The 21,336-nt window shown below is 33.3% G+C and overlaps 1 protein-coding gene across 6 annotated transcripts in view; it reads right to left on the reverse strand.

Moving 5' to 3' along the window:
* LOC309605026 (serine/threonine-protein kinase MRCK alpha-like) overlaps positions 1-21,336 on the reverse strand; it is a 95,509-nt gene that overhangs the window by 39,390 nt on the left and 34,783 nt on the right. For 3 of the 6 annotated variants that reach the window (XM_082340276.1, XM_082340280.1, XM_082340281.1), the window contains exons 7-10: positions 21,202-21,278; positions 20,084-20,131; positions 12,308-12,346; positions 1,161-1,244 (exon numbers count right to left, since the gene is read on the reverse strand). In XM_082340276.1, the coding sequence (XP_082196402.1) occupies positions 1,161-1,244; positions 12,308-12,346; positions 20,084-20,131; positions 21,202-21,278 (248 nt within the window). The remainder of the gene's footprint in view (positions 1-1,160; positions 1,245-12,307; positions 12,347-20,083; positions 20,132-21,201; positions 21,279-21,336) is intronic. The other 3 variants (XM_082340278.1, XM_082340277.1, XM_082340279.1) reach the window with 3 other exon arrangements.

Consider the following 21,336-nt stretch of genomic DNA (forward strand, 5'->3'; position numbering starts at 1 on the left):
TGTTTAGATAATCTGCTTTCTCTTTGAAAGTTTTTAGAATTTTCTCTTGATCTATGATATCCTTAAATTTTGCTATAATGTGTCCAAGTGTGAATGTTTTCTTACCTACTCTTTTTAGCACATAATAATGTATTTCAGTATAAGGATTTCCATCTTTATTGCTGGGAAATATTAGGTCATTATTTCTTTAAGTATTTCCATCTCTCTATTTTTTCTTTTCTTTTGAAAGTCCTACTATATAGATAGACACTATTTCTGTCTTATAGCTTAACTTTCATATTTTCCACCTCATCTTCCATCTCACAACTTGTTTTTCTGCTACATCCAGTTTGCTCATTCTGCTATTAAAGCCAGTTACTTGAGTTCTTTATTTTAGCAGTTATATTTTCATGTCAAGCACCTGGAAATTATTTTTCTTTATAAGTACCTTATCCTGACCCATGTTGCCAACTTACTTCCTTTCTTACCTCTTTGAACATATTTATTATGCTTATTTTAAATTCATGCTCTGTCTAGCCTCAAAATTTATCTAGCATAGATTATTCAGTTTGTTGCTTTTTTTTATACCAGTTATACTTTGGTATATTTTATTAGTTTTTCAGATCCATCAATCTGTCTCTCATTCTGGGGTTTACCCGAAGTTTACGTTCAGTGGATGGAGAGTTCCAATTTCTAGAATTCCTTTGTAGGAGTTTGAGATAAGCAACTAAATCTTCATGTTCTACCATATACAATACTTTGGACATGGTCATGTTGAATGGAATGAAAAAAAAAAAATGACCTGAATTTTTCTCTAAACATTTCTCTTTCTAAGTGGTTTATTAAGCTCAATTTTAGATTCTTCCCCAAGTGGCCTCAACTTAATGCCTTCCTTACAGTACATACTCCAAGCACTACTCCTTGCTGTAACAGACTTCAAAACACTGAATTTAAGAAGATGGAAGTAAAACAAAACAAACTTTGCATGTTTGTCCTACCTTTCTTAGTGGTGATTATTTCCATTCATACAGAATTTATTCTCTTTCCCAGCTTTTATGTTTATAATTTTGAGGAATCTAATAGTAAAAATCATGGCACATAAAAAAGCAGAAGAAATCCATTCTCTTTCTTTCTTTTTTTTTTTTTCCACAACATACAATGCTTATAACTAGATTGAATACCTTAGGTGGAAAGCCAGTTGAACCAGGGCATCCTTTCTTCCTTAAGGTTGGTGTGTGAACTGGAAGTGGAGTATAGTCTACAGTCTGAATCCAGGGGAAAAGAGGAAATAAATGTCATAAAACACTCCATATATATCACACATCACTAAAAATAAAAGTAAACACAGCCAAACAAAACAGCAATAAGGAAAAATTATCTCAATGAAGCTAAAATTCTTAGTGTTGATAATTTAAATTTCTGCCTGCAATATCTACAAATAAACTATTTGTTCAATTTATAAAAATTATTTCAGTCTGGAAATTTAAAAATAAATAACTTGTAAAAGAGAATCTGCAGAAGAACACAAGAAAGTCATAGCATGTAGCCTACATAAAAATGAGGATATTAATTTTCAAGTTCAACTGAAAATGCCATATTAATTGTATAAAGTATCTGAAAGTTTTTAAGCAAGATTTATAATCAAAATATTTAGAAGATTCTTTTAACTCCTTTGACTTCTATATACAGAATGCATATTACATATATGGAATACAATTCTGTGGATTTGTGTGTATGTGTGTAGAGAGAAAGAGCGAGAGAGCGCATGCGAGATATAGAGATTGATTGATTGATGGATTGATTGATTAGTGGGATTTTTGTGAAGAAAATCATTTCTAAGAAGGGAGTTAGATTATTTAATATTACTGGAATTCAGAACTGACAGAAATTTAATTACTTGCCATATCTTTATTTTATGGCATATTACTGTAAGATATTTCTTTGAATGAAAGGAACCAGTGATTTTACTGGATGTTATTGTGGAAAAAAAGAGACATCACTTATTAGCAAAGTGTAAAAAAAATACACGAAGAATGACTTCCTTTTAGGATGCTAAGCAAGCAAGCAAGCAAGAGGAAAAAGCTAGCTTTGTGTAAAGTTACAGAATATTCTAAAATATTAAGAGAAAAATGGATGGTCCCTCTTTGCCTTTGTTACTATATAACCTCCAAAAGCCAAATATCTGATACACATGATAGCCTTAAAATGGAATTTAGATGGGCTTCTCAGAGTTTTCAACTTAACTGTGAGTTTAGTTCTAATTTAAATTTAATTTACTTTTAAATAGCTTGAAAAAAGTATTAAACCCAATTTATAATTTAACATTAAAAAAATAAATATGAAATAAAAGAGATGAATACAAAACCTTTATGAAAGTTAATAAAGAACAATTCATAGGAAACAAAATTGTCACTAGAATTTACCTAGAAAGTCCAAGAGAAGTTTTTAGAATTAAAAGGGGTGAAGTAGGGGTGCTGAATCCAAGATCATCACAATTCATAAAGACCAGCAATGCCTAATTTAGGAAACATATTTTAAAGAGATCCCATTCACCATAGCAATAAAAATTTAAGGTTCCTAGGAACAAATCTAACAAGCAATTTGGTGTACATTCGGGAAGAAAATAATGAAACTTTATTGAAGGATATAAAAAAAATCTAAATAATGTTCATAGACGGAAAGGCCCAATATCACAAAGAGATCAGTTCTCCTCAGATAATCTATAAATTCAAATCCAATCAAAAGCTTTACATGGAACCTACAAGCTGAACCTAAAAATCATATGTAAAAACTAAAGGGTCAAGAAGTAAAGGAAGAAGAACAAGGTATGTGGGAGTGGCTGATCATACCAGGTATCAGGAATTATTTGAAGGCTACAATAATTAAGACAATGTGATGCTGGCACAGGAATAGACAAAAAGAACAATGAAAGAGAATAGAGAATCCCAGACAAAAAGAACAATGAAAGAGAATAGAGAATCCCCAAACAGACCCATTTATATAAAGCAGAGATAGATTTACACATCAATGGGGGAAATATAGGAGAGTTGGTGGTTCATACAAGAAAAACATTAGATTAGAACTCCATTTCTCATAATACATAACAACAAATTTTAGTTGGATTAAAGTCCTAAACATGTAAAAGCAAAATTTAAAAACTTTTAGAAGAAAATATGGAAGAAAATCTTTATAACTGCTGCATAGAGAAGAACTGTTTTAGAAAGACATAAAAAGCAGAAGTCACAAAAGACTGACAAATATGACTACTTTAAAATAAAAACTGTTGCAAGACAAAAAGATACGACAAATAAAATTTTAAAATAAGCCACAGACTGGAAGAAAATATTTGCAATGCATATAGCCAGCTAGGAATTAGTATCCAGAATATATAAAGAACAATTACAAAACAAGTGGAAAAATAATTCAGTAGAACAACAGACAAAAAGACATGAACAGGCAAATCATCGATGGTCAATAAACATATAAAAAGATGTTGAATAACACTTGAGATCAGAGAACTGCAAATTAAAACAAAAATGCCACTCTATACCCATCAAATAGACAAAAGTTAATGTCTGACAGTACCAAGGGTTGGAAGGATGTGGGGAAATAGGGAATTCACTCACACACACACTGCTGGTGGGAGTGAAAACGGGTCCAACCACTGTGGAAAATAATTTGACAAGATCTAGTTAAAGCTGAAAATGCATATTCCACACAACCCAATAATTCCACTTCTAGGTATATATGCTGAACAAACTCTGCACATTTGCAAAAGCAGATAGCTATTAGGATGTTCACTTCAGCAATGACTGTAATAACAAAAAACTGGAAACAACCTAAATATCCAACAACAGGAGAATGGATAAATAGTTGTGGTATATTCATACAATGAAATATTATGCAACAGTTATAATGAATGAACTAAGTAGACATGTATCTGTATAAGATGCAGATAACCTTTGTGTAAAATTTAAATATACAACAAACACTATTATGTATTGTTTATGGCTACAAATGAAATAAACATGTAAAAGTAAGGAAGAAAGGGAGTATGTCAATTTCAGGGTATTTAGATATGTCTGGGAAGGGAGAGGGGGAATGGTATAGGGAAGGTTATTTCAACTGTCTGGAATATTTTCTTTCTTTTTAATACAAATTTTGGGGCAAAATGTTCACATATGTTAAATCTGTGGATGGTGGTTATGTGGGTGTTTATAATATTATTTTCTGTATGCTTTAAATATTTTAACATTAAAATAAAAATGCATACACTCAAAATATTAAAACAATGAAAATCTAAAATCAGAGGGTATCATCAACTTAACCAAGTAGTCTATCACAGGGTTGGAAAAAACCAAGTCAGAATCTGACTACAACTCAAACTTCACTTCAGACAGCTTTCAAAATGGGACTATCTGCTTCTATCAGAAAACTAGACACAGCTCTGTCTGATGACCAAATGGGAAACAAGGGAGCCATGTCAGAATTGTAAAGCTTGAGTAAATAACCAGAACTGCATCTGAGGCAGGATAGCATTAACTGAGGAATAATACATCCTTCTGACTTGTTGAGAAAGGTGATCAGTTGGCTGTTTAAAACCATTTACTTACATAAGGTGCAAACACAACACTGTTTTTGCACTATTAAAAGGCATGATTTAAATATTAAAAGGTTGGATGCCTATTGCTGATTAACAGTTAGAATAAACTATTCAGTTGCCAGCAGTGGCAATTTTAAGCTCTACTTATGAAGTAACAGTTATGTCATACCTTATTAGATTGACTAGAAGAATTAAAATATGAGAATGGCACCTGACACTGCCATGTGTCCACAGAGTTTTTATCTGATAATTCCAAAATTCACACAACTCTGTCCTCTTTTCTATATAGCGCTCTACTTAAGATAAAGACTACTTTAAAATTAAATAAAATTTCTGTCTATTTTGGGTTGAATTTGGGGGGACCATTTTTTACTTCAGTTTTATAATCCTATCTATATTATCAGTCAAATGTAATGGTCTTCAATATACTGTGACTTATTACACAATACATTCGATTAAAAGAAGAGAGTCAGATTTCACTTGTTTTTGCAAGTCCCTCTTTCCTGACACAAGTGAAAAGTTGGGGAGCAAGACTGCTCCAGTGAGGCACCTTAACTGGCTCAGCTTCACTAGATGTGGAAGATGTGGAACTTGACTGGATGTAAAACTTGACGTTCGGATTCCGTACATATGTGTTCTCAACGGGATCAGTCTAGGAAAATAAGTCAGGAAAAACAAAAACCCAAGAAATCACTTTTAAACAGTGTGCAGCTCTTAGTAAATTTCTGTAAGGCATGATCACGATAACATACTGGAGAAAGGAGAATAACAAACTTTAGTTTGAATATTCACATGAGGGATGTGTCATTATACAAAAGCATAACCACTAGCTTTAAACAAAGGTCAAGATAACAATAGTTAACAAAATGCTCCAATCTTCACCACTGATCTCTTACTTCAAGCTACTGTATGTTCTTTATTTGTATTCCACAAAATAAATCATACATGTGAAATAAATGCAGAGTACTTAATAGAAATATGCACTGCAGATTACAAATAAGTTTGTCCTTGATTAGAATGAAATTTGGTCCTCTACAATGCATTAGTTGAAAGTAAAAGAAACAAACCTATCAGCTTTGTCACTAAATTAAATTCTCTTTTTATTTTGCAGCAGTAGAAATACTGGCACTTATACTCAGTCGCACCCTTCTAACCAAGTCAAGTATCTTTAGAAACTGAAGATGCTTTGGGTTAAAATTTAGCATAAAAGATCCTATGGAACACACCGATCAATGATATATATTCAGTTCAGCAGTTTTCAAAATTACCAGGATTGGGTTTTTTAAATGAAAGGCAATGAAGACAACTTGGGAAGGTTAGGGAATTTGTTTCAAATACGTTGTGCAGCAAGAACAATGCTTAGGTCAGCATTTATTGTAAACCAGCACTTACTGATTTACAAATCAATAAAAAGAGTAATCAGCTTAAGGATTTTAAACATGTACTAAAAAGGTTTTTAAAAAAATTCTTTCTCTATTATTATTATGGTTACTATTTTAGGGACTGGCTAGTGGGCTGGCAAATACTGGAGTAGCCCTCTGCTGGTGCCCACCTGTGGCCTCCCTTGGTGGTGGGCATGGGCAGGTATTCTGGCAAACTGCAAGGCAGGACTTTGGTGTGACCGACTAAGATGGCCGGCAGCTGGGCCTTAAACCTTTAGCTACTGGGTTCAGGAGAAACGGGGACAGTAAGGATCTCAGTAAGGGCATCTGGGGGACCTGGAGTAGCAGCTACGTACTAACAGCTAGGAGAGTATTTCAGATTTTAAAAACTGAACCATTGAACCGATGCATCCCAGCTGTATGTCAGCTCTGTGTGTGTGATGTGGATAATTTCATAAAACTAGTATGCCTTATGAGGTGGGAGAGCCAGGCCTGAATCTCATCTCTTGACTCCAAATTCAGTACTCCTTTGGTTGTACCAAGGCAACTCCACAGTAGAGATAGTCAAAGCAATTTAGTGACCATGGAGACTGACAATGAACTTTGCTCAGGAACAGGAGAGTAAAAGAAAGAAGAAAATGGGATTCCAGACAAATTTTACCGAGTTCACAATTTTACTGAGGGACAGCCATGGAGAAGGTTAGCAGTTCAAATTGTTAACCTGAAATATGACCCTAGGTTGGGAATAAGGCAAAATGTCTTTTATTTTCTAAAAATCTACTTCTGGTTTCCCTAAGTTTATATTAATTGCAAGCTGAATTAAAAAGTCCATGGGGGAGTAGGTTCTATTAAAATGGAACTGATAAGCAATACTGATAAATTTTACACTAATAAGAATTTTAAAACTGACTCAAATAATCAAGAGTTAATGATCTCATAAAGTTTTAAAGAAGTGTCCAAATAGAGGATTTGCTACTTGTAAAAAAATTGGATTATTTTAAGAAAATTTAACGTTCTGACCTGTCACACAAAAGCCTTTAGCCCATAGATTAATTAAAAGACATAAAATCAGAAGTTCCTGTGTGAAGGATAGTGCAGTGTTTAAAAAAGGGGATAAAGAGAATTCAGAAACAATTTGGTTCCATTTTACTTGAAGCAGATTTTAAAATAAGACAGTGATTCTCAATTTTCTGAGAGGAGCAAATTTAATATAACTAATATAGTGGCTTTGTAGCCCTGGGTCCAATTACTTTAAAAATTCTTCAAAAATGAGAAAGGCAAGACATTGCTGTTCCCAATAGTACTGGCTGAAATTTTAAAGCAGGCTTGCTCTTTGTGCCATATGGGGGACACATACTGACAGAAGTTGAACACACTGTTTTATATACTTTCCTGTGCTGAAATTAGAATATACCACTTTAAGCCATTTTGCCAATATGTGCTCGAAAGCGGGGGTTCACGTCATGAAAATTGTCAAACCTAAAAATCAAGTTGATCATTAAAACATTTACTAGCATGTTTCATGACCCTATGAAAATGTGACTTTATGGCAGTTTGATATTGGCCAAGAAAAAAAACACTATCACAGTTTAATCTGTGATTACACAAATCAGTGACTCTTAAGGAATGACTGAGGCTTTTAGCACATACCTCTTGGCCCTTCTGAAGAATTACTAGCATTATAAACCTTTTTCTCCTAAAATATTTTAACTCATCAATAAAATGAAAGAAAACAATAGAAATGAGAGCAGATTTTAAAATGATTTTCTTAGCTGAAGGAGGTTAAAACTGGCTTTTCAGAAGTGGAAAACCCTTAAATTTTAAAAATAACCCATCCTAATTATAGTACAATAGAATAATGAAAATTTCCACACTAGCTTTTTGGAGCTTTATGCTCTTAAAGTAAAAATAAATTCCAGAGATTCAACAAAATCAAGACAATTTTGTTTAACAAAATTCAAAGTAAGAAATATTGAAATAATATTTTGAGATGGCATTAACTGACCTTATTAAAGAGTTGAACTATGCCATTTACAATGATGCTGTGATTTAAAAAAAAACCATGCATGTATAAATGAAGTTTAAAAATTACCACTTTATTTTCCAAGTGTGTTTCTCATAAAGACAAGGACACAAAAGTTTGGTAAAGATGAATAAACTCATGGCAAAAAAGTCTTGAGTATCAAACTTTAAAAAAACTTCCCAGGTCTTTTAAAAGACTCTAGTAGAAGCTAATAGCTGATTAGATTAATAGATTTTAGTATTTCATTTCCTTTCTGGACTACTACCAGTGTAAACAATATCTCAAAAGAGGTTACCAGTAACAAGAAAAATACAATATCACTTACATATTCTCTTCATCAAAGTGTTAACCCCAACACGACTATGGTTTTCAAGATGTTATTAATTTTATCTGTAATTACATGCTTACCAATGCGTTTATAATTAATTTGTAATTCTAGTTACTAAAAAGCAATTAATTTTACTAAACTTTCAGAATACTCAATGACTATATGCCAGGATATACAGATAGCCTAAAATTAATTTTGATAATTGGCAATGATTCAGATATAAAAATGACAGCAAAGCAACTGATTAATAGCATATTAGCTACTTTTACCTTTGAAACAAATATAATCACTAAAATTTATTAAAGCCAAGGAAGTTAAAAATTCTTTGTATTATAAAAAAAATTACAGCATTAAATGTAAGCAATGACTTGAATTAATAATGCAAGAAAAGCTAATAAATATGATATACATCAATAGCAGTGATATCTTAATTCATAACTGGGTTTATGATTATAGAAAGAATAATAAAATAGGGAAAATAATAAGGAACAATAGCTAATATTAATTGGACAGTATATTTTGATATAATCCAAAGGAAGAGCTTGGAAACAAATCTTAACTGAATAGTATAAGCAATTCACTCAATATTTATAAGCTGCCATCTACTGAGAAAAATAAGAAACCTCTTCATGTAAATGTGATTTTTTTTCTGTTTTTTGATTAACTGAGTCTTTTTCTAAGTAAACATACTTTAAGGAGTTATTCCGATGAATAGGTATTAGAAACATCTACTCTAATGTCAGTTTTACTTACTGCTCTACTGCTTGGGAAAATAAAAGCAGAAAAACTGAATCTCAGTGTATTGTCCATAATGCATAACACTGTCATGTAAAAAGTCCATAATGTTTCCTGAATCTATTAGGACTTCTCTAATGAATAAACCACAAAATGTATTTTTAGAGCAGTATGGTATTATAAAATAGAAAAGTTGTTTTCCACCTTGGCTCACATCTGATTTTTAGATGACCCACTAATCAAGAATTTCTCAAATTATGCAATTTGGCCTTCTTATAAATAACAAAAGGATCAAAAACTACTTATCTTGAACATGTATCAACAGGTCTTTTCTACTCCAAAAATAATTATAGATTTGAACAAGTACAAATAGCAAAACATTCATATAAGAAACCTGGTTTTCAAATAAAAAGATACCAACACTTGATACGAATTTGATATAGATTAAAAAATAGCTTACATCTAACATGTTGTTTTGTACTGGTAAATAAAAAGCTCGAAGTTAACAGAAAAAATCCAGTTTTCATCAATTTTCTTTATCCTGTAGCTGGAAGTATTTTAGAAACAAAGTGGCAGGTAATCCAATTTTTTAATATTCAGATACACTTTATAACTCAAGCTTTTAGTGATATCGTTATCTCTGTTAATTGTTCTTATGATTAAAAACAGTATTGGACATTGTCTATGTCATTTGGACAACAGTAAATATATTTTATCATTCTAAAACAAATAATAAATTACTGAAGGTTAGTTATGACTAGTAAATGTAATCTTACTAGTTACAAATAATAGAACTTGTTTCTCTTTATGAAAATTTCTCCTTAAGTTATTTTCAATTTATTGATTTGAATATCTACTCTGGAGAATTTACACATGTTCTAAGAAAACACAAAAGAAAGTCCAGCCACATGTTGGCGATTTACAATTTCTGCTTTAAATTCTGAATAATCTAACAGATAATCTAATCTATTAGAATAATCTAATAGATACTCAGTGTTTCTCACTATTAATGAAAACACTATTAACCTTCCCATAACCATCTGTATTCAGACATTAATAATGACATTAATAACAAAGCTTTCTTACACTATGATTAATTAAATAACGCCACTTAAAAAGAGCATTATTTAAATTGTAAATGAGGCTTTAGAGCACATGGGAAATACAAATATATACCTCATTTATACGATATTTCATTCAGAGAATTTTAAATTTATGAAAGTATTGTACAGTTCTTGTCTAAAAACACAGTATGTAACATAAAATTGTATGCCACTGTTAGATTCAAGGTCACTGTTAGGAATGGTAACTATTTGTGCCCTACTGTTTTCATGGATGTTCCCAGGGACTATTAAGGTTCCTCACTATTCTATGTTTCTATTTAGCTGTTGAATAATTGGTAATTCTTCAGTTATCTCCCTCACAGACATTACCACTTTTAAGTGGCTGACTTCTTATCTGTCAAATACTCAATAAAGGAAAAATTAAAGGAAGCCTGGAAAGCAAATTACCAAGCCTATCACATCTGCATTTAAAAAAATCATATGTAATTATAAGTCATTAGGCTCTGGTTAAGTGTGACTTATTTATATCCTATAGAATAAAAATGTAGACTAAATAGCAGGGGTCTTATAACAGCTATTTCCCTCAAAATTTTTTTCCTATTTAAAGACTCACAGAAATGTTCTGGGTGGTCAAAGCCCCCAGAAGTCTACAAGGTAAGAGACATAACTAATCTATGATAAATTTAACCAGAAAAACAAAATCTCTCTGAATGATAAATTTGTTGAAAAGCAAACAGATAAAAATGTCGTCAATCCACAGGCTAATGATTTGAACCTAATATAACGGGGCACACAACATCTTGGTCTTCCCTTTTAGAGGTTATATGATACCAATGAACATATATTCAGATTGGATAAATCCAAATACCCAATGGTTTTAACTCTGTACAAATGTCAAAATAATCAAGAAGTCAGTTGACCAGCAATCTTTTCATAAACTTCATTAATTAATGAGATATCAGTTGAAGTTGAAGTTCTACTGGCCATACCATTGGTATCTGAAACTGCTTATTCATTGTTAAACAGTAGTTTGAAAACATGGGCTATATTAGGGTTAATTGCGTTCATTTTACAATCAACCCTCCATCACACCAGAAAGATAAGAGTACAGGAAGCAGTGGGTCACTCTATTGCTTACCATGCCTTCCATAAACCAGATAATTCCCTGATTTAGAACTTTCCCAGTCTGAAATTCTGGATTTAAGGTGTTGATCAATACCAATGATCATGAAGCCAACAAGTAGAAATTTTAAATTTGTATCTATCACAGATTTTCCTTTTTAATGTTGTTATGTACATTGTATATGAAAACCAGAGCAAACAGTGTCAGCTAGCTTCTCAACTAGTGAGTTTGAATGTGTGTATATTGGTGTTTGGGTGGAGGCTGCTTTCGAAAAATTTGAGACCTTTTCACAAACAGATTCCCCACTCTGGGCACATCAGAATCTTGCAGGATAGAGGTAGAGAGGTAGTGTCTGGCCCATTTCAGATTGAGAAGCACTGAACTAGCCTTAGCATAGGAAGATGTTTATAGCTTGTTATCAATACATGTATAAGGAATGCTAAAATTTTTTTTAAATCTTGGAAATATCTTAGAATATAAATGATTTATTACCAACATCATTGCCTCGAAACTCTAAATACAAGATATTTAGGAATATAACTTAGAACTACCTTAAAAAATCTATCAAAGGTTTCTCCAGAACTGATTTACATAAAATTATCATCAGTAAGATCTATACCTTATCCCAAATCTTTTTTGAATTTTGCATAATATGAATTATCAAGCTTTCTTTCTACGTAATTAAAATTTCTAAGAATCTCCACATAATTGCTTACATCAGATTATTTAGAAACTCATTTACTTTGTATGTGACCAACTTAGAAAGCATACTTTAGGATCACTCTTTTACCCAATCAAAATAAAAAAGATACCTTATAATTTTAGTAGTTTGGTTACAGAAATTTATATGAACATTCCTAAAGCTTTGCCGCCAAAGCCAAAAAAGAAAAAAAAAAAAAAAGAAAGTACAGAAAAGCAGAGTAGCAATAGCAGGAGCAGCAGCACAAAGCATGCAATAAATGTAATAATACATCACGAAAACAGTAGCATGTACTGCAACCACAGGCAAAAAGGATAAGAGATAGGGGTAGAGGGCATCGGATGGGCACACAAGTGCAATAGTCTCTTACACGTCTGCCTTTGCTAGCTGGAGTACAGGATGGAGAGCGCTTCAACAAAGAAAGGAGAATACTACGTTACAAATATTTACACACGTGACTCTCAATGACTAATACTGTATTAACAGACAAAGTATATAAACATACATATAAAGACACATTTTTGATAGGTTGAAAGTACATGTATTTTCAGGAAAAACTGGAAGACAGGAAAGTAAAGAAACAGTTCCTCAGGCTAGGTCTAAGAGTGGTAATAAAGTTTTTCACTAGACCTTGCACAAACAGTCACCCACCAAATAATGCTCCATCAAGCTATGGCCAATTTCCTTTCTGGAAAGGTCGGTAGTGGCAACTTGAAATGGGAGCACAAAAAGGTCTAAATAACTCTGATTTAGTGCTAGTAAGCATTTAACAAAATATTTAATTAACTAGTCTTGCTTCGGACGTTTATCTACCAAATTCTTGCTCTTTTCAAAGATGACTCTTTTCAATGATAAGAGGTAAATTAGGCCTTCAGAACTACTGATGTTGAATTGAAACAAAAAGTTACTTCAACAATATTGTCCATCCTGACTAGACATTAGGCTTAATCAAAAGAGGGATCTTCACCTTTCTGACATTAAAGAATTAAGTAATTCAGAAAAAGTAACAATAAGTAGATAATTATATAGAAATATTTTTCAAGTTTTTGAAATTTGGGATGCTCAAGTAATAGAGTTTCACAAACATATACCATCTCTACTCAGGCAATTTCCTATATTCAATTCAACCTGACATTTACTAAGTGTTTACAATATGTCAGGTACTTAAAAGATAAAGCGGGTATGGCAGTTCACAGACTGGTGGGGGAGACATCATGCCATCAACAATGTGACAAATGCTATACTAAGGGCATGTACGAAGTTTGTATGGGAACCTGGAAAAGGGATGCACAAGATTTTTATGGGGACCTAGAGGAGGGAATTTATAAACTGAGTCTATAGGAGTTACAGAAGATTTCAGAGAAAACCTCAAGGATAAGAAACATCACTGAAGATGATCAGTTTTACTTGTACAACAGCTCTGACAGATTGGTACACAGGAACTATTATTTCTTCCTGTAGGAAATTGGGATGGAAGGTGACTTAAACACTGTGTCCCAAAGAGTTAATAGCAAACCAGGATTAGAAAGTCTGCAGATTTCTCAACAGGTTCTTCTTAGTCCAGTCAGTCTTCCATTACGGTGGAGGCTAAAGTCGCAGGTTCAAACCTGGTTATATTCCTTCAGTGATTAACAGGAAGTATCTGTCTCCCTCCACACTCCCCCAAACCAAACCACCAAACATTAAGTAACTCAACCCTCAACCCTTCCTCTAACATTTAACTCTCCCTTCTCTTCCTTAATAATGATAATAGCTAACTTTTATCATATGTAAAATATATACACGTACTTTTCAAAGTACTTTACATATATTAACTTTTTAAATCCTCATAGAAGGATTAATATAAGGTCGGTATTATGATCCCAATTTTAAACATGAAGAAAACAGATTAACTTGCAACAGGTCACAAAACTGGTTAAGTGGTAGAGTTAGGATTCAAACCTTCTCAGTCAGATTTCTCAGAATGGTATACTATCACTGTCTCTACTTCCTAGCCTCTCAATTCACTTCTCAATACTGTACAACTTGGCTTCGGCTTTGATCGCCCTAATGAAATGCTGATAAGATCAGTATCTCCTGTTTGTCCTACGGTACCAGGTATCTCCGGCTGTACCTGAGGCTGCTGACCACTCCCTCTTAAAACTCTGTACTCCCTTAGTTTTCGTGACACGACACTTTCCTGAGTCATCCCCTGTGACCAGGGCTCCTCCTTCTCTTACGTGGAGTCCTATTCCTCCACACCCTGCTCAGTGTGAGAGATCCCAGGTTTCTGTTCTGACTTACTGCTTTTCTCTTGCTACGATCTCTCCCTGGGAGATCTCAATCTATTTTCAACTACGTTGATCATTCCCAAATTTCTACTGCTAGTTCACTCCTTTTCCTTAACCTTCTGACTCATCTAGAAAACTATCTGCTGGACATTTCCACATGGATGTCCCTCAGGCACCTCAAACTTAACTTGTCCAAAAGGAAACTGGTCACCTTTCTCCTCTGTTAAGCCTTTTCATAGCTATTACATATAGGACTGATTAAATCTAAGCTCCATAATACCTCCTTTATATTCCCATGATATGCAGTCCATATCGTTTATTATTGTACTGCTCCCATTGGTGTTATAATTATTTAGATGTTTGTCTTTTCCATCAGACTCAGCTCCTTAAGGGCCGGAAATACTGTATTATGCTTAGCATAAAGCTTGTACATTTTAAAATTCTGCGTAAATATTGAATGAATCCTTCTGAAATTCTACAGTATTTAACCTAAATATTTCTTATGGCACTTATCATTTTCTACTTCACATAATACATTAACTGTGTATTTTTTTCTAATAAGAAGATAAGCATTTTGAGGTCTACTTCTAAGTCTGATTTATCTTAGCATCTACCACTGTGCACAGCAGAGTACCACACATGTAAAAAGTGGTAAAATATTTAACATAGAGAAGCCCTTAGTTTTTGGCTATCCATCCTCCTAAAGTCTAGAGTATGTTAAAACCATGAGAAAGAGCAGGAATAGCTCAAAATAAACTATATTACCACTATACCCAAAACAAGTCAGAATGTCTCTCAAAACTATCTTTACACATGAAGGACAATAAGTTTTCTAAGCTGGCATTTAGTATCACTAAGCTAACAGTGATACTAAATCACCATTGTAATAATGTTCTTCTCCAGGTGGCTACCTAGAAATCAGACCATGTTTATATTTTCAATAGAAAAGAGCAAATTACACTTTCCTGATGGTGTCATTAGAGGAAAACACACACACTCTTATACATACCCACACATACCACGGTTTTCTATAAACACTGAAACTGATTTCATAGCAAGCACTGGAAACCAGTACATTTTCTTAATATGCAATCATATACCTTTTTATATCTAGGTCTATAAATTGCCACCAGAACTTTAAGGCTGATTATGGAAGGTAAGCACGGTAAGCAGAAACCAAAAGAAGTAATTTATCTTGTGGACGCAGAATTTGGCTAATAGATTTTAAGGTTCAGTTAATGAATGCCAGAGGTCTTATTTAATAAAATACCGAAGAGGTAAAAGACTATGTAGTCATGGTTCTTTCCTCTAGTTACCCAAATATATTATTGATATAATATATGATATATAATATACAATATAACATACTACCTAAACTAGAGAAGAATTGTATATGCCAATCTTCTGAAATGTGAGAGTTTCAAGTCAGGTTGTGCTTAACATGTGGAAGTTTTAAAAAACAAGTATTAAAGGAGGAAATTATAGAAATGTCATAATTTCTCAGAAGGATCTAGGCCTAGCTTTGGTCATAGGATTAAAAACTCTTTACAACGCATGTTTTAGAAATTTGTCTTCCATTGATTCTCACGTGTGATCGACTTTTCCCAGATACAGCTAAACCTATGCTGCCAAGCCCAGATTTCTATGATTGGTTATGACAGAATATGAAAGAACCTAGGAGGGAGAACAATGTTAAAGGCAAGACATAAATGAAGGAATCTAGGAGCCAGGACTGAAATTAAATATTTTGGGACATCTTAGTAAGCTTCTATATGAGGCCAAAAGCAAGAGTAGAACTCAGCTTGCCAATGCTCCCAGGCTACTCTTCTCTTAATATGCCAGAATGCAAGAAAAGAACACGATACTAGGAGTACTGGACAGTTGGACTAAAGGTACTATCTCTATTCCTTTATGTCTGACCTTTATATTCTAGAGCTTTCATTCCTTGATTTACTCTTTTCCTCAGTACACTAGAGTAAGACAACCTCCAAAAAGCAAGCTGATACATTCGCATTTGCCAGATGAATGGGCAAATTCCATTTTTGTGAACTTAGGCTAAATGAACAGAGTACAGAACTGTAATTTAATAAAACTCAAAACTTACCTAGCATGTGTTTCATATATATGACAATACGTTTATCAAATATAAACAGCAACTCATTCATTTATATAACTATAACTAGTATTCCTTGAACATAGTCAAGTCAAGCATTTTGGGGGTTCACTTGAGAAGGAGAAAATGAACTGAACAGAATGGGAGGTCCCTGTAAGCTTAGTCTGATGATCCCTGGATCTGCTATCATGGGAATGAAGGGAACAGATGGGGGAAAACCTAAGCTGCTGAGCTCCATTTCCTCCCCCCACCTGCAACCTGCAGGACGACGCTGGGCCTAATATGCAGTATCACAGGCAGTCTAGGATTGGGCACGTGGGGTTGAGAAGAAAGATGAGGGTAAAAGAGGAAATAATTTCCACAGCAGAAGGGATCCTGGTATCTGTTCGACTGCTATCTCAATAACTCACATGGGAGTGCCTTACCCAAGGGACCACTAATCAAAATGGTCTCAGTTTCTTTCAAAATTAACTCACCCCCCCCCCTTTTATCTGCCCTAAAGAATGCCATGTAACCCTTTTGTCAACACTTCCCTATTACTCCAAAGACTGAGAATTCTAAAAAGTCACTCTCACTAATGGGAGAGTAACCTATCTACTAGTGGGAGTGCTGTGGTAAATAATTACTGAAACCACTGGACTAAAGATATTCTACGGTTCTCTTCTCCTTGAAAAGTCTATTATTCTACAGGTAGAAAACTCCAAACGCTGAGTTACAGAAACAGAATGTTGAGAATGTATTCTGCTGTGCCTGAGTCAGAGGGAAGGAGGGACTGGTGTTACATATACTCTTTCTCTTCTGTCAAGAGCTGTCTAAACAGTGTAACTTAAAAGGAAAGCATCTTGTTCCAAATGTCTTCCCATATTGCCCCAAATCCTAGCATTCATCCGAATTTTGAATAACAGGCAAAACATACTGAGGAAAAATTAGAGGTAGGAGAGTGATTAGGTGTACTGTTTAAGTAAAAGAATTATAGTTTTAATAGGCCTGTGTGGGAGGGTTAAGGAAAAAACTAGAAGGTAATTTTGGGGGAGGGGCGGCACTGGTGATAAAGCTCTGAAGAATTGGAGGGCAGTATGAGGGCACTAGGTTACTGGGGGCAGATGGAGAAGGTCAATGATGTGTGGACACAAAAGAAAACTTCATTTGTGCAATTTGGCTTAAAACTAACCTTATTCCCTCCTACACCTACAAATTCCACTGCAATTCAATTCCACTGCAATTCAATTCCCTCCTATACCTACAAATTCCACTGCAATTCAACATAATCTTTTTCTTTTCTATACCAATGAGATAGAAAACAGAAAAGAATGAGCAGAGGATGTGTCCTATGGATTAATTAAGAGACAGAGTCTACTTAGTATAGAGCGCAGTCGCATATTTTAAACCTCATGCACAACAACGTAACTAGTTTGGGCACAAAGAACAATCAAGATTTATTTTAATCCTTAAGAATCCACATGCCTAAGAGAAAGGAAGCTACAGAACTTGAGTTTTATACAAAACATCTTGGATGCTGAACCCAAGCATGCCAAAGATTGAATACCATGATTCAAAACAACATTCTATTATGACTTTGAAGGTGAAACGGATGATAATGCTGGGAAGGGTGGTCACAGTTACAAAGTAGGAAGAGAAATAAGAGGTCTATGCCATAAAATATGAATTAAGAATACAAAATAGTTTTTTAAATGGGAGGAGGTTACTGCTGGCCTTTGCCCTGACACGTAAAAATCATTTCCAGTGGTAATGTGATTCAACAGGAGGAAAGTATAGTGATGCACATTGGTGGTAAGTGGAAGGCTGAGTGGTGAAGAGCTAAGAAAGTACTTAAGTGAAATTGAACTTGTGGACAAGAAAGGAAGCTAAAGAGAACACAGCAATGGAGGGGAACTGGTCTATTAAGAGTAAGGAAATAATAACCAATATTATTGAGGGTATTACATACGCTGTTTCTTTAAATTCTCAAACAACCTTATGAGATTAATACTATTATTATCCTTGTTTGTCTGATGAGCAAACCAGTGCATAGAAAGGTTAGATAACTTGCTCCTAATTATATACCTAGAAAGTGGCAGAGGCAGGATTTGAATCAACTTAAGTGCTTAAGCAATAAATTGAGAGGAAAGTGCTTAGGAAGCAAATGAGAGAAAAACCACGCCCTTGAAGAGCGTGGAGCCTGAATCATAAAGATTCAGCAGCCTTTGTGAACTTAGTTTCGGTTTACTTTATAATAGGAGTTCCTCTGTGCTACTTTACAATTTACATGTATGTCTGAACTGTATCTATGCTGGGTAATAGTGGGTGAAGGGTAAGAAAGGGTACTTCTGGAGGAAAAGTAAAAGTGGGAAAAAGACACTACAGCTGGATGGTGGCAGAAGACAGCATATGAGAGCAGAGATGAGATAGGAGTGGGCTGAGATGTGCTTCTGCTGAGAAGAACTAACCTATTTACCAAAATACATACTACTCCTGTGTTGTACATTCAAAGATTTTTGTGGGAGAAAAAGGGATGTAGAGAAGAGTTTATTAGAAAGAAAAATGAAAATGGTCTTCTAGGAGAAAGGACAATTAAAATATTTGTTCAAACTTCCTTCCCATTCTTTTTAAGGTGAATGTTATCTGTATGGAAATACCATACTGAGTATTTTAGAATAGTAAAATATACATCAGATTATAACATCAAATATTATTGTACATCAAGAGTTCTCTTTTTATCACACTGCAGAATTACCTAGTTTAATTATTTGTCTCAAGAATAATAAAATAGTTTCCATTTAGAATGGAAAGGTGCACACTTTGGTATAAATATTTCAAAGAAATAAAAAATCACTTAAAAATATAGATCAGGAGTTTTCTTTAGTAGAAAATTATGCTTAATACTCTCCTCAATATAAGAATTATATTTAACAATACACAAAAAATAAAACATTTAAAGAATTTCCCCTGGTTTAAAAATAGTTATATGCACAATATTTGCATTTGAACCCATTTTATTTCCAAATTTCTGTAAAGATAGAATGTTCAACAGGATAATACAATGCTTTACAACAAGAATTATTGTGCCATTTAATGTGGATTAGCGAGAACGTATATGTCAGGTATTTCTGTAAAGAGAGGAACACTATACATTAGGAACTTCTAAATTATTAAATCTATACAATTAATTTAAGAGAGAAAATGATAATGCAGTCAATTTATAGTGAATATAGTGCATCTATTAACTAAAATCATTTTTTACATTAGAAGAGAAATTCTGTCAGCATTAAAAATTGATCTGTACTCAATTATTGTGTTATGATAAAATCTACTGGAAGAGTTAATAAAACGTGTCACTTGTTCTGATTATACCACCAGAGGTTTACTTTTAACTAACATATAAACTAAATAGTAAAGTGCTGAAAAGAAAAGGGGAATGTGAAATAGAAATTGCCATGAAAAACAAAAAGGAGCAATTATTTATATCTATGTATCTATAGTGACAATAATCAAATAAGCATTCCAGTCTTCAGAATTGTTGCAAAGAATGGAACTATAGAGATTCTCTGATGGACAACACATTTTTAAAAGTACATTTTTACTTTATTATATTTAATAATGATAACTCTTCATTGTATTTAAAGTAAGAAAGAAGCACGTTTTGGCTCGCAAATTATCAAGTGTGATATTTCTAAAACTGACTGCATTACTAGGTAAATTCTTCATATCAATTCACTGATCTCTTTTACTGAAGGATGCATTGGTTTGAAAATCAAAGACTTACGTCATCCAAAAAATCAATCAGTGAAGATGAGGAAGAAGAAAAGGAATCCTATTTAACGAATACAGCAATAAAAAAATAGAAAATATGGATGAAGCAATTTAATAAGAACAAATAATAAATCAAAAATTTTGTAAAACAGTTGAAAGGCAAATGACATTAATTCAAATAAATAAATGAGAAAAGCAGTCACTGTCATTGTTTCTCAAGAAACGTAGAATTTCATTAATTACTTTTTAAAGTGTGATTCTTTTTTCCTTTCCCAAAAGAATGAAATACAATTCATATACTGTGCTCAAAATGTATTAAGCTGAAGCTCATTAATAATCAAATTAAATGGAAGCACTCCAGAAGGTAACAACTAAAAGTAAGCAACAGAATCTCTGCCTCTAATTGTTCCTGCTAGAATGTAAGCTTCTTGAGGGGCAGGACTTCGTCAATTTGGTCACTACTGTATCTCCAGCACCTAGAACAGTGCCTTGCACAGAGACATACGATTATTTGTTGATTAAGATATAATCACTAACTTAAATTTTCTGACATAAAAATATACTTCATATCTTAATTTTTTTTTCTAGCAAAGAATTTAAGTACCAAAGAACGACAGAGTCACATAATCACTATTTCATTATAATGGAGTGTGCCAAATAAACTCTATGTAATACTTTTAACAGAAAGCATTCTTTTGGTATACTTCTAAAAAACTGAATTGATTTGGAACTAGAACCAGCATTGCCCTATTGTGAGCTCTGATATTTTCACTTGTTTTTTTACTGTGGCTCTATGCTTTGGAGAAAAAAGAAAAGTGTCAAAATTATTTAAAGTTAGGATTTGTTCTGCACTTACTGTTCCTCAGGGAAAGAGATGAAATTTCTTTTAAATCTTATCAACGACCCTCTTATTTAGCTCTTTCTTAGATTTTTCTTAAACACAAGAAGAGTTTATGATTAAAGTTTCCATAACATTGCAGAACATATTCCTTTCCTAATACGTTTTTGTGTATATAAGATTCTAGGTCCTCTTATATGGGATGCAATAAAAGTTTTATTGCAAATAAATTTTAAATCACAAAGTAAATTTTAAATTGACTGCAGAGGATATATGAAAAGTTTAATACTTACTTCAAATTGATCCAGAGCATCGGTAGGCGTATTCAAAAATGCCAAGAAAGAATGCTGTGAGTCTTGGTGCTCTATACCTAGAAGACAGCAGCAACTTTTTTTAAAACTAGAACAATTAAGACTAATTTTCATGGA

This window comes from Balaenoptera borealis (assembly GCF_965194805.1).
Source record: "Balaenoptera borealis genome assembly, chromosome: 1".
Classification (NCBI taxonomy): Eukaryota; Metazoa; Chordata; class Mammalia; order Artiodactyla; family Balaenopteridae; genus Balaenoptera; species Balaenoptera borealis.